This window comes from Amia ocellicauda, chromosome 11 (genome assembly GCF_036373705.1).
Source record: "Amia ocellicauda isolate fAmiCal2 chromosome 11, fAmiCal2.hap1, whole genome shotgun sequence".
In the NCBI taxonomy this organism is placed as follows: Eukaryota; Metazoa; Chordata; class Actinopteri; order Amiiformes; family Amiidae; genus Amia; species Amia ocellicauda.
In genome coordinates this window covers 19,891,047-19,908,373 of record NC_089860.1, presented here as the reverse complement: position 1 = coordinate 19,908,373, position 17,327 = coordinate 19,891,047, and the positions used below count along the sequence as shown (strand labels likewise).

Sequence of the window (17,327 nt, the reverse complement as noted above, 5' to 3'; positions counted from 1 at the left end):
GTCCTCCATTTAGGGTTTTCCTGGTGAAGATGGCGCCGAGGTATGTACTTATTTTCTTGTTTAATGTTTTTTATGGCTGTCACTAGATAAACTGTTGTGAGGTTACATACACTATATAATTATACCTCCCAACATTTTCCTACAGTTGATATGTAACACACTGGTAACATTTATTTATGTTGTTAAACATGTTTTTTTATATTAAGTAATTATATCTTACTCTGATTCAAGCTGTTAGGATATGAACTCCAAGAAGAAGAATACTTCATAATATTTTTAAATTTTATTTTAAATCATTAAATGTACACAATTTGCTATTGCAAAATGTAGGCATCTAGGAGAACCAGCTAATTTACTTTAAAATATTGGGAATTGTAGAAGGCGTGGGGTTATAAGGTTGATTGTCAGAATTTGAAGATTAAGTAAATGTCTGAGGTTCATGTTGAAAGTTCTTCTTTTCATGACCCAGTTCCTTGGAATGCCAGAACTGTAAATTTAAGCAATGTGCTGTCTAAGACAAATGCTGCTTAATTTGATGTCCGTAAACAAGTTAAAATAATAATTAATAAAATGTACCTGTAGTGAATATAACTTGCTATGAGTTTTTTTTTTTTTAAGTTAATGACTGTTCCACCTTTCTAAAAGCAGCACTAGACACATACTCTGAAAATCAAACTTGTTTGACACAAGAATCACATTCTTACCTTCTGATGACTTTTGCTATCGGTTTTGACTATCTGTAGCTGTTTTTGTTGTTATGTTGCTTTGCTCTGATAGCCTCTTTTCCTTATGGACAGGGACCACAAGGGCCCCCAGGAATAAGGGTAAGACTTCAGTTGTGAAAGGTCTGAGTTCTAAGCAATGCTGGATTGAATCGGAGAGAACCTTGCACCTCTTAACAGATGTAATCGACTCTTACCACACAATGAAACATTTATTATTTTTGACTTATACGAAACAAGCACAGAACACTTTCCTTATAATTTAAATCCCGTGACTTCTTCATCCTAGATCCTCTCAGGAAACCTTTATAATGTGAAATGTCAAAATGGTTTGTGTTTAACAGTTCAAGAACCTTAACATTTTGTTTAGCTCAGAGAAGACCATGTTTACGCACAAATGCTACAAAAAATGTTCTGTACCAAAATTTAAACAACATGTGTAATCTGGCTTAGAAAACACAGCCTGGAGAATAGATGCCGCTGCAAATAATTATCCTTTGTGAATAGTTTTTGAACAAGTCTTTTTAATCACAGTTTATGTGACATTTAAAGATTTATATTATAGATGGTCACATAATTGCACACCCAACTTTGTGCCAGCAGTAAATGTTCATTTTTTGGGGAGAACTTGAACACAATAGTCATGCAGTTCTGGCCATAAATATAATATAATACCTGCCTACATACATACATATGTAATATGTATATATATATATATGTTTCTTAATAGTTTACATTTCTATATCTAATTAAAAAAATATATGTTTATTCTTCCCTTTAGAAAATAGGACAAACATTGTTCCTGGTGAAGTAAACCTATACATTTCACATATTTAGATTAAACCTTTTGATACTGTATAAGGCAGTCTTCTCCATTGAGTTTGAATCAATATGTGGATTTCACCAGGGTGAAGATGGCACACAGGGCTCCCCAGGACCAGAAGGTCCTGCTGGGCCAAAGGTCAGTAGAATACGAATATATCGCCTCAAAATACCCTTTCCAAAATGAATATTTAGTAAGTGTGTGCAGTAAAGGTCTAATATCAGACTAAATATATAATTTAACAGAGTACATGTGTAATTTGACAAGGAAGAAAGTTAAAATGATCTAAACCCACCTGTCTGCTCACGAGCTAAACCTTCATGTCTGAGGTCAACAAGTCACTTTCACTAACAAGGGGATGTGCCATTCTTTTTTCATTTATTTTCCCTCTCTCTCAAATAGCCTAAAAACAGCACAGTGACCCTTTTCATTTTAAGTTCTTTCATCTGCCCTTCATGGTGATGTGCATGACAGCCGCTGTGCATAACTGAAGTCCATTTCCAAAACACAGTATCAGAGCAGCGGAAACCGGCTGCCAGAGTCTCCCCTGGTGATGCCATGCCTGTTAAATCACCCGGGCAGGTTGCGTTTGATCTGCTCGCTTTTGGGGGAGATTAGCGGCAGACATTTGTTTTATCCCTTTCCTCCTTTTTTGAAAAATAAAACATCAAAATCAGGTTTATCAAGGCAAAAAACTTCTGTTCGGATCTCATGTGAATAAGTCCCCAAAAAATTAAGTAAGCCAGACTAGGAGCAAGCTGTTGGCATGCAGCCAGTCTGGCTATGAGATCGCCCACTCTTCATAAGAGTAGTGATGTAATTATGTGCTAAGGGCTTTAGGAAGCATTTAGTTTAGATACAGAACTAACGATTTGGCAAGTCAATGCTTCCTTTTGCACAGTGCCATTAATTTGAAATATAATTTGTGACAGACATCATGTTGGCTGTTGAGTGCAGGGTTGGCTGTTCCTTCTGTTGCAATCAGTCACAAAGTAGCCCTCCAAGCCACTGTATCAAGTGCTGTTTTTATTATTTCACCATTTACAACCTCAACTATTTCTTCCCAATTTGTAGTAAGCAATTGCAATCCTCTGTTCCTCACCGCAGCTCTACACTGACCTGGGAGGGATGTTCTCCCAGACAGCATCACTTCTCATGTTGCCTGGCCAATTCAGCAGACTCCTAGACACAGTCTGTGAGGTTCAAATCTGGACTCTAACGTGATATCTCCAGGCTGGCTTATTGTGCCCCCTCGCGCTGGGATTTGCTTTTAGGCAGAGAGTTTCGACAAGAACAGAGACCTTTACCGATCAAAATCATAAACAGAATTCCGGTAAATTAAAAAAAATAAGTGTTCCCATGAGTAAAGCCAGTGCCAGCAGTTTTAAATATAAGCAGGGCGTCCCCCAACTGTCCAGGGCTGTCCTTTCTCACACATGTCCTTAAGGTTTCCCTGCATGTCAATAGGCTTCATTGTGCAGGTTCTACACAGCAATATTGTTCTAATCTCATTCCAAAACCTTGTGTTTTGCAGGGAGATCAAGGCGCCACTGGTATGCAGGGAGAACCAGGATTGGACGGATTGCCAGGCATAAAGGTAAGAGTCCTATCTGAGTTTTGCTGAACGTCAGGAATTAAACTCTATGATAGGAATATTCTACAAATACAAATGATCATGTAAATCTGAACAAGAGTGCAATTGCTGTGAGCCACAGTTGAGTTTGCATCATGTGTTCCTCTGTTGTTCCCTAGGGAGATGCAGGTGACCCTGGCGCTCAGGGAGAGATGGTGAGTCGGACTTTCTGTAGGGGAGTGCAGCGTCTTGCATGAGCTGGGGTTAATATGTGGACATGGTGGCATGCGTGGATTACCATTGCACACCTTTGTGTTGTCTTAGCCTGGGATTAATGAAATTACCGGTGAGAATTGTCTAAATTAAAGTTAAAATGACTTGTTTCCTACAACTGAGTGAACTTCAAACTATAGCCTGTACAAATACATTAAATTATAACAACATAATATAGATCTTGAGTGAGAGGAACCATTCCACCTATCTTGCTAACTTGTTAACCTTTATTGTACTGATCTCTGTGGATCATCAGATGTTTTAATGAAAGATCCAAGGGGAAATAGTGTCAGTAATATTGAAATGCAGATTTTCTTACTGGTAAGATGTATTACATTTTTAATACAATTTAATATTAAGCAATCCATGTATTACCAATTACAACACTGGTGGCTGAATCTTTAATGTTAAGGACACTAAATGCTGCATCAGGTTTTGGTTTTGTGTTTCTGCTTTGTCCATCTAATATATGACTGATGTAATCTTGGCTACTCTAGTTATTGCCTTACTTCTTCATTAACAATGACTGTAAAAGTTATTGCTTCGTGTTATGTAGCCATTGGGATAATGACATCATGTCTTCCTTTATTTCCTCTTAGATTTCCTTTTATGCATTACCTATGGGTATAAAAGGGAAAGCTTTAGCTACTGAGACAGGGATGTGCTGCTCCAGTCCAGTGGGGCCAAGAGGGTTTCTCTTGTTTTTCCCAGCCAAGCACTTAATTTTCTAGCTATTTGTTTTTAATAATACCAGTTTAATCCTTTTCCCAGGTCATTAGCAGTTAATGATTTATAAAGACCAAAATGACCTGCAGCACTGCAGAGTTGACCATTTGATGAAACTACTATTGATCAGCTGATCAGAACTGACTAAAAATTTATTCACTGTTCACAGATCAGTTTACCGTTATAGTTTTCTTGTTTGTTTTTTTAGTTTTTACCTCAGTTTTAAAGTTATGTCAGATTAAGTGAAATCAGATCAAACACATTTTAGATTCTCCTTTCTTCTTCTTGTGGGGGCTCTGGCACACTAGAGCTCAGTTTTAAAAATGGTCCCCCGATCACACAGATATTTCTAGTCTGAGTTATTGTTCTCTTGGAAGCAGAACTGATGTGGATTTTCCCTCCTGCAGGGCCAGCCTGGACAGAAAGGAGAGGAGGGACCGCCTGGGCCTACAGTAAGTAGGCTACAATATATAATGACATGGAGGTTTCTGTCATGAGTGACCAATCGGCATACATATTTCCTTTGTTTTTCTAGGGTTTAGCGGGCCCAAAAGGTCACCCAGGAGCAACTGAAATCATTGACTACAGCGGGAAACTTCACGAAGCTCTTCAGGTAATCAAAGCTTGGAAAAATGGTGCGTGAAGCATTTAGTGATGGTCATTCAACTCGGGGAATGTTATAGCCTTGAATGGTTCTGAATGCTTGCCAGCCCTTTGGAAATGAATGAGATTACCCTACTTTTCTTTAATGACTACAGAAGGAGAGTGTGACCAGTTTCAGAAGAGTGTTCATTTTTGCATTAATTATGTATTTATCTATCAGCTCCAGAGCCATGATGTAGCAGTCTCATTTGATTTTCCAAACACACTGACGGGCCCTTATATATGTTGTCTTCCAAGGAGATAAACAAAGATCAACCGCTGTGTACTTATCTTTACTACTCAGAGAGGTCCTGAACATGTAATTCTTTACTATTCCCAGGCAATCCAGGCCATCAGTGTTGCGGTAATCGACGCAAGTGCATGCATTTTGCTTTCTGAACTGATTCTTGTGTGTGCTTGTCAACACAGTAATGTATTTCTTACACACAATAAAGTATTTGGCCAAAAGATTCCTGCCATGAAGGAAAATCATATATTAATATTAAATGAAACTAAAAAAACTGTTTAACGAAAAATTACATATTTTCATTGAATGAATGCCATTTTTGCCCGTGACTGAAATGTATGCGGATTTGTTGCAAGTAAATGCAGCTGAAATGTTTATCTTAGCATGTTTGGACTAAAGTTTCATAATATTTAGAAAAAAATAACTTGATCTTCTTTTTTTAATCAAATTGCTGAAATAAAGTGGTGTTGACAACAACAAAAAAGTCCCTAAATTCAACATATACAAAGAGTGATTTATCTTGTCTGTTATTTCTCTTATGTCCCTCAAATCCTGTTTAGTGGTTCTCTGTTGTTCGCTGCTTAAATTATAATTTGTCAGGCCAAGAATGAAAAAAACTTCTGAGGGTTGAATTTGAAGAAGTTATAGGAGAATTTGAACAATTGCATGGATATAATCAGGGACAATTCTAGATTCAGACTGACTCAGATCTTTGCCTTGCATAGCCGCAATGCTACCTTCTGATAAGCTAAAAGTTAAAATGTAAAACACATTGTTGGAAACAGGATAAAATAATGAGTGGCAACACCTAGTTTACCTATTTCAAAGCCTGAAAAAAAGGTTTTACATATATTTTAAAATTAAAAAGTTTTTGTTCTATTTACGTCTGTTCTCAGGCATGTTTTAAAGATAAATAATAAAAGAGTGGCAACAGCAGTGAAAGCCAGAAAATAAAAACAGTAATATATTAAATGTATATTAAATGTATCATTCTTATAGAGTCACCACAATGCTTCAATTACCCATTATAAATTGCCCTGTTATTTATGATGATAGGTTTTATTGAGCAGTTTTTTATGGATTAATAATTATCCTTGCAGGGGGGATCTCTGGGAATTAGAAGTCTGGCACATGCATTATTTGTAAACCTGAGTTGCCATAGAAGCTGGGAAAATAAGAACTTAAAACCCCCATAGGATAAATATGATTTCCATATTTTATTACCTAGATGCATTTGTGGCTATTACTGATATGAGGTACCTTAATGATTGTGAGATTAAAGATGCATGATCTAACAAGTTTTATATTTGGATATAACCACAGTAAGGCATGAGGATTTCAAATAGATATCTATTTTTAAAAGGCACGAAGGATTGTTTTTGCACCATAATTTGTGAATAAAGCAAAATAAATTAACAATTGGAATGGTTTGTTGTAAATTCCAACAGAAGGCATGTTTTTGTTTTGTTTTGTTTTTATTTCAACAGCAAAAAAAATATAGTTCCTATTAGAAAGGATTACTTAAACATTCCATTTTAAATAAGGAACGCATCCTTTATGGGCTGATGTTTCTAAAATGTCAACAGTTATGAGACGTTTACAATGTGGATGTGGTTTACTTGAAAGGTTGGATATGTGGATTCAGTCTCCATCATAGAACATCAATATTGTAAAGAGGAACCACAGAATTTATATAAGTAGCATAGTTTATTTATTTATTTTTACCATTTAACCATTCTATGCGGGTACATTATTTTAACAGCTGTCTAAACTCCTGGTAATCTTGCTCTTGACCAAAAAATCTGACATTTTGCTTATTGTCTAATTAAGGTCTACCATAGAGAACCGGTTAATTATAATTATGAATTTATAAATAATGTTTTCAACTTTTTCCTGCCTGACATCCTAGGACAAATGTCTTATGAAACACTTTGATAATAACAATAACTGTGATTAAAAGGACCACTCACATGACAATACTGAAGGAAAGACTTTGATTCTTTGCAGCCATAGAAAATGTACTGTTCAATGTATATTTGGTCCACCATAAACATTAGTACTGGTCAGTTCATTGGATTATATGATTCTGTGTCCAACTCTTCATTTTTAAATATTAAATTCACAGATTAATCTTCTAGGAAACTAAAATTCTTAAAATAAAAAAAAAAAGGCAATAAGGGATCTGGGATACACAATCTATATAGTGTATATAGAACAATCTGTGGTTGACTTTCTTTTTAAAAATCTTTCTGGTGTGGCTTTAAAACCACATCTTTGAATAATGTAATGTTAAAGTCAATTGCTGCTAAAGCATCTGTTACAAAGCTGGACTTTATTAATAAAGAAAGACAAATAAAATTCTTATTTTCTATTATTTATTGACTACATTGTCAAGTTCTAAAATGTGCCAAATTCTTCGTCAATTAATAGACCTTCAATTTTTTTTTTCAACCACAGTCTTGCTGAAGCATTGCAAACTAGCAGAATACCTTTATAAAGACTTTTAAAGTTACATTAAAATGTGCTCTTTTCTCTTTCTTTTGCTTTACTGATTCTGACCTGGTTTTATTTTTTGTTTGTTTCCTCAGGGTCCCCCTGGCCCTCCCGGTCCCCCAGGGATTCCAGGAGAGCCAGGACCAAAGGTAAGCAAAACACCTTTTATAAAAGACTACTAACAGCAGCTATCCTGATTTTGTTAAATTGTGTTTACAGTTAATTTAATATTAAATTAATATTATAAATACAACTTATAACTGACAATTGATATTGTTTGCAATATATTGAATAGTTCTTAGAATGATAATGTCCCTGTAGCCACATAGATATAGACCACTGCAATTTATTCTTAAATCAGCATCTCTACATGTATGGCAGCCATTCCATTCCATTGTCTGTTGAATTCCAACACAGGCACACCGCCTTCTACTGAATGAGCTACTGATTAGGTGATCACCTGCACCAAATCTAATTTAATGAGGAAAAGTATATAAAACACTGTGGTCATCACTATCCTCTTGCAATAGGACCAGCTTGGTCACAAGCCATCAAACAAAGCCGATCTGCTTTAATTTTTGCGCCAGGAGAGGCATAAAGTCACCCAACATCAATGTGAAAGACTGGTGGAGAGCATGCCAAGACGCATGAAAGCTGTGATTGAAAACCATTCCACCAAATATTGATTTCTGAACTCTTCCTAAGTTAAAACATTAGTATTGTGTTGTTTAAAAATGAATATGAACTTATTTTCTTTGCATTATTCGAGACCTGACAACACTGCATCTTTTTTTGTAATTTTGAAAAGCTATCATTTTCTGCAAATAAATGCTCTAAATGACAATATTTTTATTTGGTAGAAATGTTGTCAGTAGTTTATAGAACAAAACAAAAATGTTAATTTTACCCAAACACATACCTATAAATAGTAAAACCAGAGAAACTGATAATTGTGCAGTTTTAATTTCTTCCAGAGCTATATACGGAGCTATTGTCATGCTGAGTGAACTAATAATGTTTAATGTAATTTAATATTAGGTTAAACCTTATTTGTTGTAAAGTTAAGCAATTATTTATATGGCTTATATTTAATTTTCCACAAATTCACCAACATTGTGAAATATTAGTTCACGTACAAATGGTGGACAATCCCAGACCACTATGGGCGGAAGATTTTGACGCATATTTTGAGTTTGTCAATTGAGTAGATCTTGATAAACTTAATTCTGTAATTGGAACTTTTATCTGTGTAATAGGGAGAGTTGGGTTTACCAGGAGCTTCTGGGATCGATGGGGAAAAGGTAATTATGGATTTCAGATGTCCTAGATTTGTGTACCATACCAACATGACTCAGGAGAACTGACTGTTTCTTTAACAAAAGACCCTAGACAAATTCAAAGACCAAAGTTTTTTTGAATTTGTATACAGTATATTTCCCTAATTTCCAACTTAACTTCTATTAACTGTTTGGTTACTTTATTATATATGTAACCGTTATATTTGGGAATTGCTATTTGTAATGATTTAAATCTTTATCAGCTATACTCTGGACTAGTCTTCTAAATATGTATATTTATTTACCCCCTCCCTGTGTGTAGGGTCCCAAGGGCTCAAAAGGAGACAGTGGAAGTCATGGCATACCTGGCTATAAAGGCGAGAAAGGGGAGATGGGACTGTCCGGGCCTGCGGTAAGTAGAGCAGATCACTTTCCAGTGAGGAAGAGTCTAAAACTGAATGAATCTGACCTTACGTAATGTACCCTGTTCCTACCAGACAGGAAATAGGTGTGAAATAGGAAGGAAGTAATTGCTACAAGATATGTGTTATGAGGCTGAAGCCAATTAACTAGTGAATAGTTAAAGTAGTAAAAACTGAATCTACTTTGAAAAGAAAATGAGTTTAAGCATTTATTAGAATCCTACTTTTGTGTAAGCAGGTTGATTAATTACTTGAAACCACTATTGGTCTTTAAACTATTGTTTTAAAGAACTGATATAGAAAGAACAAATACGAGGATTTACAATATTTTTTATTTTCTCAGATGTTCAGTATTGTTATGTTAAATATCGTCCTTTTTTCCTGTTGTGGATTAGGGTATTGATGGACAAAAAGGAGAAAAAGGAGATTCAATGTTATCAAGTGTTATGGAAGACAACCTTGTGAGTTGAACAGCATTTATTAAATGCTGGTATAACCTTATTTTATATGTTTCTTGTACATGTGTATTTTTAAATGTATATTTGAAGATTTACATTGCTAGATTTTTGTAAATTCCTATGCAGAAACACAGGTTCGCTGTTTGAGATTAACCTTATTGTGCATACTATGTGTATTGCCTTTTGTCTCAGTCTCATTGTTTTGTTTCTTGTTATATTTCAGGCTCAAATGATCTCCCAACCTGGCCCCCCTGGCCCACCCGGCCCCCAAGGACCCATGGTAAATCACTTTGTTAAAATACATCTAAAGAAATATTCTGTACTCAAATGTAGTTTAAAGCATGCAACATGGGGGGTTTGGGCTGTACAATGCACAAAGTGTTTGATGTTTTAAATATTAAAGTAAACCTGCCCATGTAATGTATGAGACAGACAAAATAATGTAATTCCAAAATAAAGCAAGGACTATTTCTGTAATATTCATGGTTCAGTGTTTTACAAAAATGCCTTGTTTTTTAGGGACATCATGGAATGCCAGGCCCAAAGGTAACTTCTTATAACATGGCATTTAGATCCTTCTTCTCTTCTTTAGGCACAGAAATGTGAGGTTACAGGTATATAAAGGCAACTCCATGGACAATTCCCAGCACATGGGTTGTGGACTGATGAAGTGCAACTTGCACACAATTCTTACTCTTGCATGCATCCTGTAAGTTGACTTGTGGCTTGGAGAAGTGACAGAGACTGATTTCTTACCTCCAGGGGTTTAGAAGAATTTGCGGCTCTTCAAGACAGAAATTATAATTTATTCTTTTTTTTTTTCTTATTTTGTAAATAAAGTGCCATTTTCAGTGTTGTCAGCTGTTGCTGAAATCATGGAGGGAACTGGTTCATCATGACACTCAAAGGGATAGAAAATGAAAAATGGGTTTCCAACCACACTGTTTGTCTGTTTCCAACGGCTCGAAGCTTCCACAGTGGTAGTGCTATTCTTTCAGTGTCTGGAGGGAGTGAGACGTTATTTGTGTGATCTGCAGGGTGATCCAGGCATGGACGGACTCAAGGGAGAGAGAGGAGACACTGGAGAGAGGGGCCCCATTGGACTGCGAGTAAGTCTGGTCTACTTTCCATGATGGAAATTAGTTTTGGATAACATTGCTTTATACAATGCATCTGATACTTTCCCTAATCAGTATCTTGACCAGTCCTTTTATCAGTTATGCCATCTTTAAACATATTACACCCTTTATCAAAACAACCTTCTCTTTCTGCTTTCAGGGTCTCCAAGGTCCAACTGGGTTGGTTGGTCTTCCGGGTACTAAAGGCGAAAAGGTATACTATAATTTCCTCTTAAATCCCTGTTCATCAGCGTTAATTTATGACTATTCGGGCACTTTCATGATCATTGTGCCCTGTGCTCCTTTAATTTAATTTAATTTAATTATTATGATGATATTCTAAGTCTCTGTTATGATCGATGATGATTTTGTAATTTATTATTTTAGGGAAAAGGAGGAGAACCAGGACTAGATGTAAGTATGCTCCATTTTAGAAGAATGTTCACTGAATAATAATTTAACTTTATCAATAAAAAAAATTAAAAAACCTTGATTGAAAGAGATATTGGATGTCAGGAGACGCACTTTCTTCCTCAATTAAAAGTCTGTCAGTCTGATTGCGGCTTCACATGAAAGCGAATAAGTGCCTAACTAACTGACACTATGAATGAATCGGTAGAGAAATCAAACAGAACTACTATTAGTATAAATTATTATTTTCTGTAGAGTCCAGTGCATTTCTGACCTTCAGGCTTAATTTGCTAATTTGTATAGCCATCTCCATCTTCACCCTATTCATCTTTACCTGGCTGAGAAGGAATCACTAATAAATTGAACTATAGAACCCCATTATTACAACTGAATATAGCCCTTGTATCAAATCCTTAGCTGTTACAGACCTTTTCTTTATTAATTGTGAGCAATTTAATATAAATGCAATTTATAAAAAAACATAAGTGGCTACAGATAGATGACAAGACCAAAAGTGACAACGGTGACATTTTTATTGTATTTTATTTTTTCACAGGGCTTCCCTGGACTTCGGGGTGAAAAGGGTGATCGAGGACTAAAAGGCGAGAAGGTGGGTTGACTGTGGTGTCTTTCTGTATTTCTGTTTCCTTCTGTTTGTGGTTTAAGATTCAGTGTGTTAATATAAAGTGACACAACGACATACTGTGATATACACTCACCTAAAGGATTATTAGGAACACCTGTTCAATTTCTCATTAATGCAATTATCTAACCAGCCAATCACATGGCAGTTGCTTCAATGCATTTAGGGGTGTGGTCCTGGTCAAGACAATCTCCTGAACTCCAAACTGAATGTCTGAATGGGAAAGAAAGGTGATTTAAGCAATTTTGAGCGTGGCATGGTTGTTGGTGCCAGACGGGCCGGTCTGAGTATTTCACAATCTGCTCAGTTACTGGGATTTTCACGCACAACCATTTCTAGGGTTTACAAAGAATGGTGTGAAAAGGGAAAAACATCCAGTATGCGGCAGTCCTGTGGGCGAAAATGCCTTGTTGATGCTAGAGGTCAGAGGAGAATGGGCCGACTGATTCAAGCTGATAGAAGAGCAACTTTGACTGAAATAACCACTCGTTACAACCAAGGTATGCAGCAAAGCATTTGTGAAGCCACAACACGTACAACCTTGAGGCGGATGGGCTACAACAGCAGAAGACCCCACCGGGTACCACTCATCTCCACTACAAATAGGAAAAAGAGGCTACAATTTGCACAAGCTCACCAAAATTGGACAGTTGAAGACTGGAAAAATGTTGCCTGGTCTGATGAGTCTCGATTTCTGTTGAGACATTCAGATGGTAGAGTCAGAATTTGGCGTAAACAGAATGAGAACATGGATCCATCATGCCTTGTTACCACTGTGCAGGCTGGTGGTGGTGGTGTAATGGTGTGGGGGATGTTTTCTTGGCACACTTTAGGCCCCTTAGTGCCAATTGGGCATGGTTTAAATGCCACGGCCTACCTGAACATTGTTTCTGACCATGTCCATCCCTTTATGACCACCATGTACCCATCCTCTGATGGCTACATCCAGCAGGATAATGCACCATGTCACAAAGGTCGAATCATTTCAAATTGGTTTCTTGAACATGACAATGAGTTCACTGTACTAAACTGGCCCCCACAGTCACCAGATCTCAACCCAATAGAGCATCTTTGGGATGTGGTGGAACGGGAGCTTCGTGCCCTGGATGTGCATCCCACAAATCTCCATCAACTGCAAGATGCTATCCTATCAATATGGGCCAACATTTCTAAAGAATGCTTTCAGCACCTTGTTGAATCAATGCCACGTAGAATTAAGGCAGTTCTGAAGGCAAAAGGGGGTCAAACACAGTATTAGTATGGTGTTCCTAATAATCCTTTAGGTGAGTGTATAGTGGAAGTACTACATGTGATCTATTGGATTTATACAACAGACAATTTGGAGGGAACTTACTGAATGCAGAAAACCAGAAACATAATAGAGATGAACCATCTTATTTATATAGTGCTAGAAACACTACATTCCGAGGCTGCTCATTAAAGATGTTAATGTTAAGTTATGAAGGTGCTCTGCTTATTTTGCGTCTGTGCTTTAACTGTCACACTTCTGCATTTCCAGCTCCTAGTCTTTTTTCCTGCTGCCCCATTGCTTTTATCTGCTTCCTCACTCCTGCCTGAATCTATGTGCTGCACTCTGTAATCAGAGATGTACATCCACCATATGTTGCTATAAATGTTTTTCTTTTTGTTACCTTTTCCACATTTGGATAGGATACAACTCGCATATTCTTAATTACCCTTCTATTTCTATTGTGCATATTGATATTAGCAGTCCACATATTCAAATTAAATACAACTATATAGGCAATTAACCAGTTATAATTGCTAGTCCTAGCATAGCTCTTATCACACACACTTCACAAGCGGCTCTACTGCTATACAAAGGAGGGTTTTTTCAGAGTGGAGCCTGCTTACAAAGCCATTTCGTCCACAGGGGGAGAGAGGAACAACAGGCAAAAAAGGGATGAGGGGGCAGAAGGGAGAGCAAGGACCCCCTGGATTGGACCAGCCTTGTCCAGTGGTGCGTTAACCCGGGTTTTAATTCATACTGGCTAGCTAACTTTTTCCTTTTCAGCTGAGATCACACACCCATAAATAAAAATAATACATTTTATTTATTTATATAAGGGTTTCATAAAAAAAAACACTTGACGGATTTAGAAAATAGACGAGAAGAGAAAAATACATCACAGTGTACATCCACATATATATATATATATATATATATATATATATATATATATATATATATATATATATATATATATATATAAACACTCTGAAACAGATCAGATAAGATTTAAAAAAACATAATAATAATAATAATAATAATAATAATAGCAACAGGACTTTGTTCTTTAAATAAAATACTGAAAAGCTGCATTATTTAAGTACTCTGCTTTTGGATGACTGAATTTGAGAGCTCTGCTCTGTATCATCTGAAAGCATTGCATCAATGTACAAAGACATTTGAACACGGTGTGTAATTTACAGGTTTCTCTGCATGCTTTATTTAATCATTTAATACTGTATTTAATGTACTTATCTCAATTGCATTCAAATGTAGCATAGAATGAAGCAGAAAAATACAATGCCAGCCAAAACACATTTTAAAGAAAACTATAAAAATAGACAGAGCTTGAGAGAGACTTAAGACAGAGCAATCACACTCCAGGGAAAGGGGATGTTAAGAAAATTAGAGCAGGTGAATCCATAAGCACACCAGAAGTGATTGAGACACAAGGTCTGGTGTGTTTGTGTACAATGGGGAGCCTGCTTCACTGGTAATCGCAGAGGTTGATCTCACAAACAGGGTGCTGGCGGAGATAAACGCGAGACTGGGGAGGCAGGCCTGCCCGGCCTGGATGCCCCCTGCCCCTTGGTACAGTATCTCTGCTCCTTCCTGTCCTTCTGTCCTTGCCTCTCACTGGGGCAGTGGTGGCCACGTGCGTCTTTCTTGGTCAAGCTCATAAGCCAATCTTGAGCAAGTGTTGTATTACCCTGGGCTTGTAGGGCTGCATTTCAGGTTTATTGTGCTCTTTAAGTGACCAACACTTCAGGAACTAGGGTATTAACTAGGTCCAGTTAAATCTATTATAATTTATATTAGGAAATTAGGAACTAAACTGGGATGAAAACATGCAGAAACTGCTGCTTTCCAGGACCAGGACCACTGTGGTCATTTTGGTTTTGTGTTGTGAACAGAGCATTCATCTTAACTGCTTATGCTTAGTAAAAAGGTTTTTGGGACGACCATCCCTGGTACAGTGACCACCACTACGCTAGTGAGAGTGTTTTATATGTGTCGCACTTTATGTAGGAGCTGTAAGTTGAACTGGAATTATATTTATTGTACATTATGGACAGAGGAGAGGACTCAATTTTAAACATTTCTTTGCAGTATCATGTAAGCATCATGTATATGAAAGTGTTAATTTCAACACTTCTTAAATCCTGAATACAGATATATAATATATTTGGGTTTGCATTATTGTAACCATTTTTTAGAAGATTTGCCAATTTACCAATCCCAGACTCTTGTACTCTTTGTATTTTGTTCAAAATTGAACACAGTTCACAAGTTCATAAAGAAGTTTGACTTCAGCGCCTACTAAAGTGTTTATTCTGCCTGTTGTCAATCTTTGTGCATTCATCTCACCTTGATTTTCCTTAAAATACATGGGTTCATGGATGTATACTGGTTTATAAAATTGTAAGGTATTCTGATATAAGGATCCTCGTGTTACACACAACTCCAGAACATATATTGAACTATTCAGCACAGCCAGAAATTAAACCGGTTATCCTCGACTTATGGATTGACTTATACATAGTGCAGTGTATTCATTCTGTAGTGGTTTTAATTCAGTTTTACTTCGGGCTATATTGTCCATTCTTGACCTTGTGAGGTAAGCTAATTAACATATTTGCCACAAATGACACATTGGAATAGTCCGTTGCTCTATTCTGTGCCAAATAATTGATCCTTATAGTCACAATTATATTTTTGTGAAGATATCCTGCAGCCAAAGTAAAGATGTTTTAGACTTGATTCTCTCACACACACACAATAGTATTACAATAGTGCTGTATTGAAATGACTCCCGATGGAAAAACAATACGAGAACAAGCAAAAATGTAATGATTAAAAATGTTGCAAGACTAAAAATCACTGCATGTTTTTAATTGTTGACATGCCATTTTGAAAGCATGGATGAAGTCATTGTGGTGTTGATGTTTTAAACTAATCAGTCCCTGTTGCCATTAAATGTGGTTTGGATTTGTTGCTTTTTTAAATGTGTTCAATTAATCTACCAGCACTGTAAACACGTGTAGCACATCTGTCATGCATATGTGAATTTGAATATGTGAATTCCATTTCCCAATACTAGAATATTGTTCCATAGATTTTCATAATTAAATTATTTTTGTAAGACTCATCAATGATATCCTATCACTGTTTACTTTTTAAATAACTTGGGATTAATGTGTTTGTGAAATACTTTATCAGACATTTTATCTGCGTTCTCCTTTTTGTTGTAATATTACATGTAGTATTTGTTCTAATGTGTACATTTGCATAACTGCTTTTATTTTTTACCTTTCAATTTCATATTATTTCCCATACAGACCTGTTCTAACCAAAATTTTACCATTTATAGTTCTTAAACCATAGGACAGAAAACATTTGATTTAATATACACATATACTAGTAAGACTTGCAATATAGTGTCCTTACCCACCACTATTTAAGGACCAAAGATGAGAGAGAATCGAACTCCCTGTCCTCCCTGTCAGGGAAAAATATTTATTTGTACTATATATATATTGCAATTACATGTGAGTACAACAGTATATTACAGGGGTTGGTGTTTATTTACCCTCCCATTAAAGTTATTGATTAATATGCATGTTTTCTTGTTTGTATGTTTGTTTGTTTTGTTGAATTTGACAGTTAAGTAGACATATGCATGGATGTGAATCCCTGTTCTTTGCCCAGTGTCAGTTATTGTTACACAAGCATACACTATTTCAATAAAAAGTGACTGACATTTATTCCTCTTGAAATAACAGGGATCAGATGGACTACCTGTACAAGGATGTTTGCAGAAGGTTAGTATATAAATTGACCTTTAAGTAAAGCATATTGTGTGTACTTGCAGAAATGTAACTGAACTAAAAAAATATCCATTGCTTGTATTCCAAGAGATTATATTAATATTTAAATAATTTGACCATTCATACCTGCAGGTTACTTCAGGCAAACCTGAATAACTACCTTAGTTATTAAAAAACACAATTTCTATCTACCAAAAACTAAATTAGTCTTTAAGAGATGATTCTTTATACAGGTCTTCTCAGAACAATCTATATTACAATTAATACATTATGTTCAATTCATAGCAACTTATCTCTTAATTAAGTGTATTGATTTCAAAGTGTTAAGTTCATTTTGACCAGCAGCTTTCAATTCAAGGAACACTAAGTGGTAAATAAATTTGTATTATGCAACTGGCCACTGACTTCTAACCTTTGTTA

The 17,327-nt window shown here is 36.1% G+C and overlaps 1 protein-coding gene across 1 annotated transcript in view; it reads left to right on the top strand.

The window, feature by feature from the left end:
• Positions 1–17,327, top strand: part of col23a1b (collagen type XXIII alpha 1 chain b) — a 170,140-nt gene that overhangs the window by 148,989 nt on the left and 3,824 nt on the right. The window contains exons 12-31 of the mRNA XM_066716293.1: positions 14–40; positions 798–824; positions 1,630–1,683; positions 3,080–3,142; positions 3,298–3,333; positions 4,525–4,569; positions 4,653–4,730; positions 7,595–7,648; positions 8,756–8,800; positions 9,099–9,188; positions 9,594–9,659; positions 9,880–9,936; positions 10,176–10,202; positions 10,694–10,765; positions 10,935–10,988; positions 11,162–11,188; positions 11,742–11,795; positions 13,723–13,809; positions 14,602–14,670; positions 16,863–16,901. Of these exons, the coding sequence (XP_066572390.1) occupies positions 14–40; positions 798–824; positions 1,630–1,683; positions 3,080–3,142; positions 3,298–3,333; positions 4,525–4,569; positions 4,653–4,730; positions 7,595–7,648; positions 8,756–8,800; positions 9,099–9,188; positions 9,594–9,659; positions 9,880–9,936; positions 10,176–10,202; positions 10,694–10,765; positions 10,935–10,988; positions 11,162–11,188; positions 11,742–11,795; positions 13,723–13,809; positions 14,602–14,670; positions 16,863–16,901 (1,071 nt within the window). The remainder of the gene's footprint in view (positions 1–13; positions 41–797; positions 825–1,629; positions 1,684–3,079; positions 3,143–3,297; positions 3,334–4,524; positions 4,570–4,652; positions 4,731–7,594; positions 7,649–8,755; positions 8,801–9,098; positions 9,189–9,593; positions 9,660–9,879; positions 9,937–10,175; positions 10,203–10,693; positions 10,766–10,934; positions 10,989–11,161; positions 11,189–11,741; positions 11,796–13,722; positions 13,810–14,601; positions 14,671–16,862; positions 16,902–17,327) is intronic.